The 12,007-nt window shown below is 41.8% G+C and overlaps 1 protein-coding gene across 4 annotated transcripts in view; it reads left to right on the top strand.

Moving 5' to 3' along the window:
* The window catches only part of BEND7 (BEN domain containing 7), a 79,348-nt gene extending 69,259 nt beyond the window's left edge, over positions 1-10,089 (top strand). For 2 of the 4 annotated variants that reach the window (XM_081156541.1, XM_081156544.1), the window contains exons 8-9: positions 4,059-4,112; positions 7,552-10,089. In XM_081156541.1, coding sequence (XP_081012667.1) covers positions 4,059-4,112; positions 7,552-7,613 — 116 coding nt within the window. In that variant the 3' untranslated portion in view covers positions 7,614-10,089. Of the gene's footprint in view, positions 1-4,058; positions 4,113-5,737 lie in introns of all 4 variants that reach the window. The other 2 variants (XM_081156542.1, XM_081156543.1) reach the window with 2 other exon arrangements.
* Positions 10,090-12,007: the final 1,918 nt, after the last annotated feature.

Below are 12,007 nucleotides of genomic sequence, written 5' to 3'. Positions count from 1 at the left end.
TACTGCAGAGACAACCCAGAGAAAGGGAGGAGAGGGCTTTGTGTTACAGAATATGCGCCCCTAGCTGGAGGTGATTACAAGTCCCTAAAGGACCTGAAACATTGAAGACAAAAGGTGGGGAGACTGTGGAGTATCTACTGAGTGTATGGGGGGGGCCTCTTGCCAGAGACTCAGAAACAACCTTCCTGGCAGTAGGCCACGTGACTGAACTAGGAAGTTCTGTTTAAAGTCTGTTACCCCATACTATATATAGGGTGTCCCCCAAAAAATGTATACACAAACATTTTTATGATAGTTCAATTGATGTTTCTTTCTTTTCAGATTTAATAATTAAATCTGGAATTAATAATTATTCAAAGTGTGTATACATTTTTGGGGATACCCTATATTTTATACATAAACACACCTTTTTTTCCCTATTTTAGATAATAAGACCAGTTATTATGAGTTCTGATCTCCATTCCTTTCCCCACTTTCCCGCCTCAACAAACATACATGCATGCAGTGGGGACTTTTTTCCACATTCCTGTTTCTCTGTCCCACAAACAGACTGACCAGTGAACACATTTCTTAACCAACTCAGCATTTATATTAGTAAATCACGTGACACGGGTTCATTTCCACACGCCCATGCCTGTTTCTACAGAATGGGTTCCAAACCATACACTGCTCACAACACACCCTTCCCTTCCAGGGGGAGCCTCTCAAGTGCTCAGAACATTGTGTGCCCTGCTCCATAGTTCTCATCATATTTTATTTTGGACATTTTTACTTGGACCAGTGGGTTTCAATTATCTGCCTAGATATTTGGAATCAGCACTTTGGCTCTTTTCTGCCTCTCTCGTAGGTTCTAATAGCATCTGAAAAGTGGAAGGTGCTGCCCTGGCTGGGTGGCTCATTTGGTTGGAGCATTGTCCTGTTCACCAAAAGGTTGCAGGTTTGATTCCTGGTCAGGGCACATGCCTAGGTTTCAAGTTCAATCCTTAGTTGGGGGGTAAAGGGGAGGCAACTGATTGATGTTTCTATCTCACATAGATGTTTCTTCCTTTCTCTCCCCACCCCCCACATCCTCTCTCTCTAAAATCAATTTTTTTAAAAACAAAACCTACAGAACCAACCCTGACACACAGACCAGACCAGAACGACAGCACATCAGCAGTGACCTGCCAAAGAGGTTTTGTCTCCCAGTTTTTTCACATCCTGCTACACTTCATTCTCCTCAAGCAAAACAAGTGGGACCCCAGCAAATTGAAACTAGAGCCACTTGCATTTCCACTGGCATGCTGATAGGAACTTGGAGGCCTCTCAATAATATTGCTTGCTCGCCTGCTTTTTATCTTGATTATTTTTGGTCTAAATGATAATCCAAACAGTGTCTCATAGATATTCCACAACTTTAACCTTATTTATCATATTTGGCTCAATTCCTGGAATTAAATATAGACTCCACCTGGGCAAGCTAATCAACTCACTGTTTAAGAAAGCCCAAACTGCCCTGGCCGGTGTGCTCAGTGGTCAGAGCATCAACCCAGGTACCGAAGAGTCATGGGTTCGATTCCTGGTCAAGGGCACATCCCTGGGTTGCAGGTTCGAACCCTGACCCCAGTTGGGAGGCAGCCAATTGATGTGTCCCTCTCACATCGATGTTTCTCTTTCTCCCTCCCTCCCCACTACTCCCTAAAAATCAGTGGAAACAATATCCTCAGGTGAGGATTAACACAACAACAACAAAAGAAAGCTCCCCCACCTCTCAAAAAAGTGCCCCATGCAGGTCTGAAAGGTCGTTATACGAATCTAAACAAATTCATTTGGGGCTCTCATTACGTGCAATAATTTTTTTTCTATAACTGGAATGATTCCTTTCCCGGTGTGGATTTTTATCATTTTCATTAGGTTATTTCCTCAGAGCTGAAATCACAATTTTGTGTGTGTGTTAGATCTAAGAGTAAAGCTGTCACTGCTATTAAATTTTTATTGGACTTGCTCAGTCTTTTCCAAATTTCACAATTTGACTGTCACCAGGGAAGAAAGATGGTGAGCCCATTGTTGCAGATAGATGTTATAATTAAATTTAAGTAACACAGTCATGTTCTTCCTCCATGATATGGTGCCCAGTTCATGCAGCTGGCATATACCAACTTATATATTTCTTTGTTTATATATGTTCTGTTCTTACAAAAGCACATAATTGCATAGGCCTGCTTTTTAAAAGTAAGGATGACTTAATTACAAAGGGAAAATCAACTTATACCCAGAACTGATTTTTGTTATAACTAAATGAAAAGCAATTGTACATGGAAAGGGGAGAAAGTTACTGAAGTATAAACAAATGAACTAAAACTTGAAGATTGAAAAATTTAGCTCATAATGATACATGCGGTATATGTTTGGACGATTAACAGCAGAGACTAAGAGCCCCGGCATATACCTGAGTCAAATCCTTGGCAGTGTCACTTCCTAGCTAGATCACCTTAGGTAGATTTCTTAACCTCTCTGTCTCAGTTTCCTCATTTGTTAAAATGGACATCATAACAGACCTGCCTTGTGGGATTTTCTAAGAGTTATATGATACAATGTATGTAAAGTGCTCAGTAAATGGAAAGTATCTAATAAAGGGTGGTGGCTAGCATTGCTATTATTGGTACTGCTGGAGAATTTTTAAAATCCTAGACAATGAAAGAATGACCATGTTCATCTACCTATTCAAATCCACACAAACCGATTGGAAGAAAATAATGTCTTCTAAATATAAAAACATGTTTGTTATTTTTTAAATATACAGAATAATTTTAAAAACACAAAGAACAAAATTTTAAATACCTATACTATGTCTCATTCAGAGAAACCTGTTAACATTTTAGTTTGTCCTGTATTTTGTCTATAAATTTATATACAAAATTTTACTCTAACCATTTGACTTGAATGCTTTTGTTGTTAAATATTCATCTACAACATAATTTTTAGTGGTTTCTACTCTTTTCCAACCAAAATTGGTCTTGGACAGTCTGTCTCTTCTCGGTGTTCTCTCTTTGTGGTGGATTGAGCAGGTGAGCAGACAGTGGATCTTTCAGAGTCAGTGTTTAGCAGTCTGAGGACAGGATGTGAGAGGGTGGACTAGAGTGGAACTCTTTGAACCCTGATTGTGTTTAAAGCAACACCAATAAAACACAAGAACATAGGATTTGTTTGCTTCCCACCAACTGAGCATTTCAGTGAGATAGAAATGCAGCCCTCATTTGACAAGCCTCAAGTGCACACCTGCAGGACCGGGAGGTGGCTTCAGGCAGGAAACCCCTCCCACTGGGCCACTGCCCCTGGACAGGGAGCCCCGCTGGAACTATGCAGGTGGCCGTAATGAAACGTTTTGACCTGTCCTGTAGCATGCTGGAGAGACAGACAAGTGCATCAGTTCTTGGAAGACAGATGGGCCCTGCTTTTATGTAATTAGTGGAAGTTTTTCTGTGACTGAAGGATCTACCTTTGGGAAACTCTTAAGGAGATTGAAACATATCCAGAGATGAGCAAAGGTTTGCATTTTAAAACAGGGATGTGACAGATCTTTTAAAGAAATGCTTATTCCTTCTGATTTTCTTTATGATGGAATTGATGCCAACTTAGATTGACAACTCCAGGATCTGAATTTCCAGTCATCTCCAAAGCAAGATTCATTCTGAAGACTTCGTAAGCCCACCTCACAGGAATGTAGACAAGCAAAACTCTACCACAGGAATGCACTGACCTCCATGCATCATATTTAAACAAGTCACCCCAAATTCTGGGTGGATATTGAAGCCTATGTAAATAAGTGACATGCACTGAAATAATCAATGATAGAATAAGCTTCATAAGATATAAAAAAAAAATAATACAGGAAAATTGATTGCATATCATCTTTAAAATATTTAAATATTGGTACTAAAATCTGTAATGTGAACTGACTGGAGCTGAAAAGGAAAAGAAAAGTGAAAGCCTGGAGATTTTAAACTGTGTGACTGTATTCAGTGAAATGGATGTGCTCCCTGAGACTAATGAGATTTGTGTTTTATGTTTGTAACCAGCAGAGGTAGCTGACGGTGATGAAAGACTGGACGGCGTCTCTCTACCACCAACAGGTAAAACACATTTACATTTTCATCACCCGCTGCAAAATACAGCCCAGGAAAATATTTGCATTGAAAATGTTTTTAGCATTAGAGATGCAGATGTGTGAGCAAAGTGCTTCCGTAACAGACCCAGACTCTAGTAATCAAAGGTGCTCAGTGCCCTATGTTCAGATTTCTCACAGTGAAGCTGAAAAGCTACATTTTCCTCACACTGTTTCACATTCTTAAAAACCTCAGAAAAGCAAGTCCTAAAACTTTAGAGTCACAAGATTTTGCCTCCCAAAACCTTTGGGCATTAAAAAATATTTTAACATGATGATGTGGCATTTCTTTTTAGAACAGGGATCACTACTTTTATGATGAAATTCACGTCCCACCTGCCCCAGAGGGCTTTGAGAGGCAGGCAGTCATCACTCTTCACACGATGGGCACCCAGTGAATGCTGTGTTTTAACTGTGTGACTGAATAAGCCAGTCCATCTGGCACGGGTGGCACATTACCAGTGTTATAACCAGATCGCCCAAATGCAACATTTCATTGAAGCATCTGCTACAATATTAAGCCATACACATAATTCTGACCACATGACTTAATTCACAAGTGATATACTTCTGACCCTGGCCTCCTGCCTCTGCATCAGTTCATACCTGAGAGCCGGAAGGACAGGTGTCTGATCACTGTGTCATGTGGCAGACAATTTATTCCCTCAGTTGACCTCAGGACTCTTTATTGACTGCCCTCAAAAGAATACCTGAAGATTTTCTGCCTACAAAACCCAGATACCCAAAAAACTCTCTAAGTGAAAAAGTTCAACGCAGTGTTTTCTCCTCTAGATTTTGGCTCGTAAGTTTTAAATGGAAATCAGCAAATATGAATGGAGCAGCTAGTCTGTGTAAGCAGTCTACTCGGTCATGTGCTCATTGGTAGCACTTACCCTGAGATGGCAATCAAAGCAGAGTTCACAGGTATAGGACAGATGTATGTTAGTGAACTTCAGAGCAGCGAGAAAGCTCAACCATGTAAATGATATAGTGCTTTCTGTCATTAAGTAGCTAAGCAACAGATCACTGGACAAATAAAAAAGGACCTTCTTATATCAAGGTTTACCATTTAGTCATTATATAAAAGGGATTTCTCTTCTTGTTTGACTATATTTCCACATTTATGAATCAAGAGAATTGAAATACATGATCTCTACTGTTCCTTCCCATCTGTCCTCCGAATATCAGGACAACTCCTATTAGCTGTGTGCTTATCGCCCCTGGCCCATTCCCAGTAGGCTCACAAAATACAACTGATAGTAATGAAATTGTACAGTTCAGGAGGCCCATTGGAGGAATGCCATGCTGCTCTGGTTGTGCTGTCCAAGGTTCCTCTCCCTGCAGCCCATTTGCACTGCCTATCCTGTCATCTGACACAGTGGGCTTTTAAAAATGATTACTTGAAAACCATTCCCCTTTGCATTTTCCTTTGTGAAGATGGAGCAGAGAGATGTTTCAGATGAGAAAATTGAACATAGGATGGTCGAACCATTTCATGAAACTGAAAAGTATTTCAAGGAATCTGAGAACGAAGGAACATTAGAGATCATCTAGTCCCATACCTTCTTTTTATCCAGTCCTTTTATTTTACAGGTAAAAAAGCCTGAGGCCCAGAAACACTAAATGACTTTCTCAAGGTCTCACAGCTGGTTGATGGCCTGGCCAGAGCCCAGGCCTCTCGACTCCCCGCCATTACACCGAATAGCTTTCTTACACCTAAGCCAAAGCCAGCTTTTCTCTGCATGTTTCTTAAAGATCCCGAGTTGTTGGGTGTACTAATCCCTTTAGGATTCCATCTCAGTGTCTCACAGTCTCCACAATTAAAATGTCCATCGTAAGTCCCCCGAAGTCCGAAGCAGTGTCAAACCCATGGAACTCTTTCTGGAATGTTGCCTGAGGCTGTGAGGTCATAATGAAGACAGGAGTAGAACGGCCCTGCAGGTCTTTTCACTAGACTTGATGGATATTTAACACAAACTACTAAACAGCATGATAAAAAGTATATATACTCTTTACCATTTAGAAAAGGAGAAAAAGAATTCCCATATTGGTGCCCAAAATTTGCAGTAATGAAATTAAATAATCTTGATTAGAGTAGCCTGTCTCTTGATTGCCACCGAAGTAAAACCCCAGTCTGGTGGCTTCTCTGCACATAAGGCTACTACCAATCCCTCCCTCCTTGGTGCACCCCAGGGAGACCGGCCGGGAGGTGAACTTCACCTTTCTTGTACAGGAGCTTCTTCCTGGGACTTGAGGCTCACTGGCCAGACCTCCTTTGTCGCGTTTATCTGAGCTGGCAACAGTTGGGCCTTTTTAAAGATTTAACAACTCTTTTATTAACTTTAGGTCTTTTTTTCCTTCCAAATTCATGTAGATTGAGGAGGGTGGGGGAGAGGTGTAAATCTATGAACCAGAATCGAGCAGGTCAGGCAGTCAAATGACATTTGTTTCAGTCCATTTCATTTAAGCAAACTTCTGTGTCTAGTCTTACCAAAAATGGATACGACTTTATAGTGGAAAAACATTTTCTTTTCCCTCAACCCTGTCAGTGAGCATTTTTGAGCAGCTGCCAGGAATCAGCACTGTGTTAGGTTGTAGTGAACAAACAGGGCCCTCAGAGAGCCCTGCCCACTGTGACAGGAGGGGCAGGACACACAGCAGCCTGGTGTGGAGAGAGCTCTCTGATGATGACAAAAACCATCCAGGACTTGGGAACAATTTGTGGTGGGGGGAAAAAAGGTAGAGAGAAAGTAAAATCGTAACGGTGCTTTCTAAAATTTAATAAGGAGGCTTCTGATTTGAAATAGAGTAGTTCAGAGCTCATCTGGGCTTAGCAATCTTTGTCACCAATTGGCATTCCTTTACCTAAGTTGTAAAAATTAAGAAAAGTATAAGGAAGAAAATGTAAATTTTACTACCCAGAGACAATCTTTATTGGGTGTTTTTGCCCCAGACTTTTCTCTATATTTACTTGATTTACCCAATGGAGATCAAATATATAAAATTCTGTTTACTGAGTTATTTTTTAACCTAATAAGCATTTTCCATTTTATTGCAATTTTTCATATACTTTATGTATTTTAATAGCTGTATGGCATTCTATTTTACAAGTAAATCATATTTTATTTGGCCATTTTCTGTTACTGGACAACATATAGGTATACTCTAACAGTGACACACATTCAAGGACTTTCTTGCAAAAATAATCATTACAAATTTCTAATGGCTAAAATTATTCACTTAGCACAACTAAAGTCTTGGCTAAAAATTTGTTATTTAAACATGAAACACAGACCCCTCAACAAGAGCATTCCTCACATACCCATACTACCTGTAGCCATGTCATAGGAAAGTGTACAACTCTCCTTTAGAGAAGTGCCCCCTTCATTTTCTTGTCTCTGTTGTAGGTAATATATCTGACACCAGGAGAGAAAACATGGAAGACACAGAGCCAGATTTCACTGCCTAGACTCTCATTTAGTGGCAGTGTCCATTAGCGTATGCACCTCTTCCCTTTGAATTTCCTCAAAGATCCACATTAGCATTTCCGTTTACTGCAGAGTGTGTGTTCTGTGAAGTTTACCCATCCTGTTTGAGTAGTTTCCATGTACTATCTTTGTCATCTGTGATAAGCAAGCCTCCAACTTGCTATAAGGTTGTTTTTTTTAATCCTCGCCTGAGGATATTTTTTCCATTGCTTTTCCGAGAGAGTGGAAGGGGGAAAGAAAGAAACATCGATGTGAGAGAGACACACCAATTGGTTGCCTCCTGCACGAGCCCCGACCAGGCCAGGGATTGAGCCTGCAACCGAGGTATATGCTCTTGACCGGAATCTAACCCAGGACCCTTCAGTCCACAGGCCGACACTCTATCCACTAAGCCAAACCAGCTAGGGCGAGTATAAGATTTTTAAAAATTATTCCTAGAGTTGATTTATCACCCTTAAGTCCAATGTCTTGATCCAGTTAGTTCATTGTCCATTAAAAAGCAGCAGCTTTCTTTCCCTGTTTTTTTTCCCGTAACCTCAATGTGAATATGTGGAGCTTTGAAGCATATTTATTTAACATAAGTTGCTTAGATGCTGTAAAAGGGAGAATGGCACTTCCCAGTACTGAGGGAACAGTTGTTAAGGCCAAACTTAATTAGACCTTCGTCAGCTTAAAAGATAAAAAAGATATTTTGGGAGACAGGATAGCCCTGCTCTGTTAAATGAAATCATTTGTGACATCACTTCCCCCAAAATAACCATTTGTAACTGAATAAGGGCAAATGATATATGAATTCTTAGGAAAGGAAAACCTTTCAGGAGGTTTTGTCGACACAGTGACAAAATAACTCATTGAAAGGTGAGAAAGTCAAAGTAAGCAGTTATCTACGTGATACCTACCAACTATTTTGAGAGATGGTTTTAGCTGAGTGAATGGTTCAGTGTTTTGGCAACCAGCAACACATGTATTTCATTAATGTTATGTATTTTATTTGCTTCCTAGTACACTTACACTCCACTTTATATAAATCCAACAAACGAAAATCTGGATTCATTTTAGAGATACCATGCCATGTGGTTAATCCATACCATGCCAGGTCTGGATTTCTTTCTCTCATAAGATGGTGAATTTAAAATACCATTTTGTTAAGAAACACTGCATTTACACTTCATTTATTGCATAAAGCAAATTACCTTGAATCTTTGGCACTTGACCCAAAGGCCAAAACTTGGCTTGAAAGAAATGTGGACTAGAAGCACCAAACCCCAGGGGAAAAAATTGCTGTGCTACTGTTTAACGCATTTTGGTAGCACTTATTTTATCAAGTGAGAGTGTTAGACCTCAGAGTTACTGTACACACGTCCCTTAGTCCCACCCCCTCGTTTTGCAGGTGAGGCAGCTGAGGAGTGAGGGTCATGGTTGCCCAGGGCCAGGTAACCCATCAGTGGCCTGGCCAGGCTTAGCACCTAAATGCCTTACTCCCCTGTCCAAGGTACTTGTGCCACATCACACTGAACAGCTAAGCCTGAGTGAGGAGGGGAGCTCTGGGATGAATCAGTTTTCTATTGAAGCCCAGCTCATTAACCAACGGTGACAGGAAGCTGGTGCTAGGTGTGGCTTGTGGCATCCATCCAACTGCTAGACAGCTACATCTCATGTATGTGTGTCTTTTGTTTGTCTTTTTGAAGCTCCCCAGGAAGGTTCAGAGTGGTTGTTTCCATCACACCCTTAGCCTTTTACGTTGGAGGCCTGCTAGTAACCCCTCCCCTTAACCAGCCCCTCTGCTTGCCACGTGTCTGGTGAGATACTGTGAACCAGGGCTTGTGTTTTTCTGCAACATACATTTTCAAACCGTTCTGCTGCCTCTCAGAAGAAAATATTTCTCAAGGGAATTGAAAAGATTAATTAGTGACCTTTCAACTTTATTACAATACGATGACTGTGTTGCTAATAGAGGTAGAAACTTTCATCTTCCCACTGTGGCATCTGTTAAATATACACTATGAACGTTCAGAGCACGTCCTTCCAAGACTGGGCGACAGCTTGGAGTGTTCACCCCTTGAGGAGCAGGGGACTGTTCAGCTCACGAGTATGTGCAATGGATCCCCAAATTGGAAATACATATCATACAACTGCAAGAGTGAAATCATATTTTGTAAATTCAAATTGTATTTGTGTTTACTTACTGTGACTACTGTTCAGACTTTATTCAGAAATCCTTTCTATAGGCTTTCTTAGCAAAAACAAATTATTCCGTATCTATGAATAATGTCTCAATCTTCTGTATATATGTTTTATTAATATGTAAATATTTAGATTTTTTAAAATTACTATGTTCTTTTAAAAAATTCAACACAAGACTAGTTGTGAAAATGGTGTATGACATCGTGTTGTGATATCCATCCCCAAGATGCTCTTTATGTCCATTCTGGAAGAATACAATAAATTACTTTAATTGAAAGTGCCTGTTTCGTGCCCGTGTGCCAGTCCTCCCGTGATTATGAAGAGGAGTCAGTGCTAGTCATTAATAAAAGGTATTTATTAATACTCTGGTGATCTTACCCAAGAAGTTTTATCTCCTTCTGAAGGAGATAAATTTTTAATAATAAACTAGATTGCTACCAGAGAGAGCATCTTCAAACGTGGAAAGTCACAGGCTCTGCCTGGCAGCTCGATCAATGGCTGCAGCAAGTCCCCCAGTAACACTTAAGCATTAAGCACTGATATGCTTGAAGCCTAATTTTACATGAATGAGGTAGCTTTATAATCTTCACTTAAAAGGTTAAGCCCTGCTTCTATGGAAACAACACATCAGAAGGACAAATCAATCTTCTTTAATGCAGAGTGGCTGTTAAAACCTAATTGCTTTATTCTCCTCTCTGAACACAGGAGGGCGCTACTCCCTGGGTACCTGCTCCTCCTACATCCACAGGCTTTCCCAGCCCCCCAGCTTAGAGCACCCCCAGGCTGCCGGGAGTGGGGGAGGTGGGAGGTGGGGAGGAACAGCTACCTAAGCAAGCGGCTGAATTGCAGAAGAGGAGGCAACAGCGTGACTTGCTTGCAAAAATAGAAAATCTGAACTACAGCGTCTTTCACGTACCTGCACCTGTGGAAGCTGGGAGCCTGGCACGAGCCTGCCCTTCCCACCACAGTGCCTCCCAGGCTTCATGTGGTCCTTTGTGCCACGAAATCATTTGTTATGTGGCCCAAGGCACCTGGGATGCCCTTGCTCCCACACGCTGGTGAGGATCTGTGTATGTCGCCTGGCTGAGAGCCCTAACGAGCTCTCTCATCCAGTGTGAGGGGACCCAGTTCCACCACAGGAGGCTCCACCAGACAGGTGTTCTCGTGGAGTAACAGCTCACACACCTGCCTCGTTCACCTCCCGGTCCTTACCAGGGTTGGGATGCAAGAGAAGGCAGTGAAAGCCAGGCATGGCTGGGGAGGTTGGCATGGACCCAACCACGCCAACCATTCCAAGAAGCTGGGAAGTTATGGGGGACCCTGGAAAATCCTAAGAGGTTTAATTGGATTCACAGGCTCTATTGCTCCATCTGGCCGAAGTATGGAAGGAGAGGGGCAAGCCTAAGCAAGGAGGCCCTAAGCTGTTGGAATAGCTAGGAAATAGATCAAGAGGACCCAGGAGGAAAAATCCTCAAATGCCCAAGCAAAAGAAAGACCCAGTAGGACTTGGTGGCAGGCCATCTTAGGGTGGATGAGGGGAGTGTAGCTTCAGGGAAGGAGGAGCAAGTACTGGAGCTGACACAGGTCGCTAACACCAGGGTGCTATTTGGCTAAGACTGGGAACACTGGGAGGAGCGATTTGGAGGATGACACATGAGTTCAGGGTCAGATGTTACTCCATTCGTTCACTCAACAAGCATTTGCTGAACACCCAGGGTGTGCATGGCACTATGCTGGGGGCTGGGTACAGCAGTCAGAGCTCATTCTGACTATCACTCATGGCTGTGCCTGGGGAAACACCATCATATAAGGCACGTTGTGTTCCTGAATAGCAATGGGAATTTAAACTTGGTAGCTTTGCCCCAAACTAGAGGCAATAAAGATGTCAAGCACTATTCATTCATATAATTCAAGTCTCAACTAAATTTCATCATCACAGGGATTTGTGACTATCACCTCACAAGTAACCAGCAGTCTCCACCATCCAGTCACAGTGTCCCTTGCCACTCTGAAATTGTCTTGCTACTTCTGTGTTTTTTATCATCAATTTTTCCTCTGGAATCTAAGCCTCATGACGTCAAGGATCTTATCTGTAAGGCCATTAAGATTTCAGGCCCTGGTGAAAACACATTTTCAGGACTCCCCCCTCCCTCTTCCCCAGCAGGAGTGGGCCGGGACAGATGAGCAGCAC

This window comes from Miniopterus schreibersii (assembly GCF_964146895.1).
Source record: "Miniopterus schreibersii genome assembly, chromosome: 1".
Lineage (NCBI taxonomy): Eukaryota > Metazoa > Chordata > Mammalia > Chiroptera > Miniopteridae > Miniopterus > Miniopterus schreibersii.
This window is presented reverse-complemented; position numbering and strand designations above follow the sequence as displayed.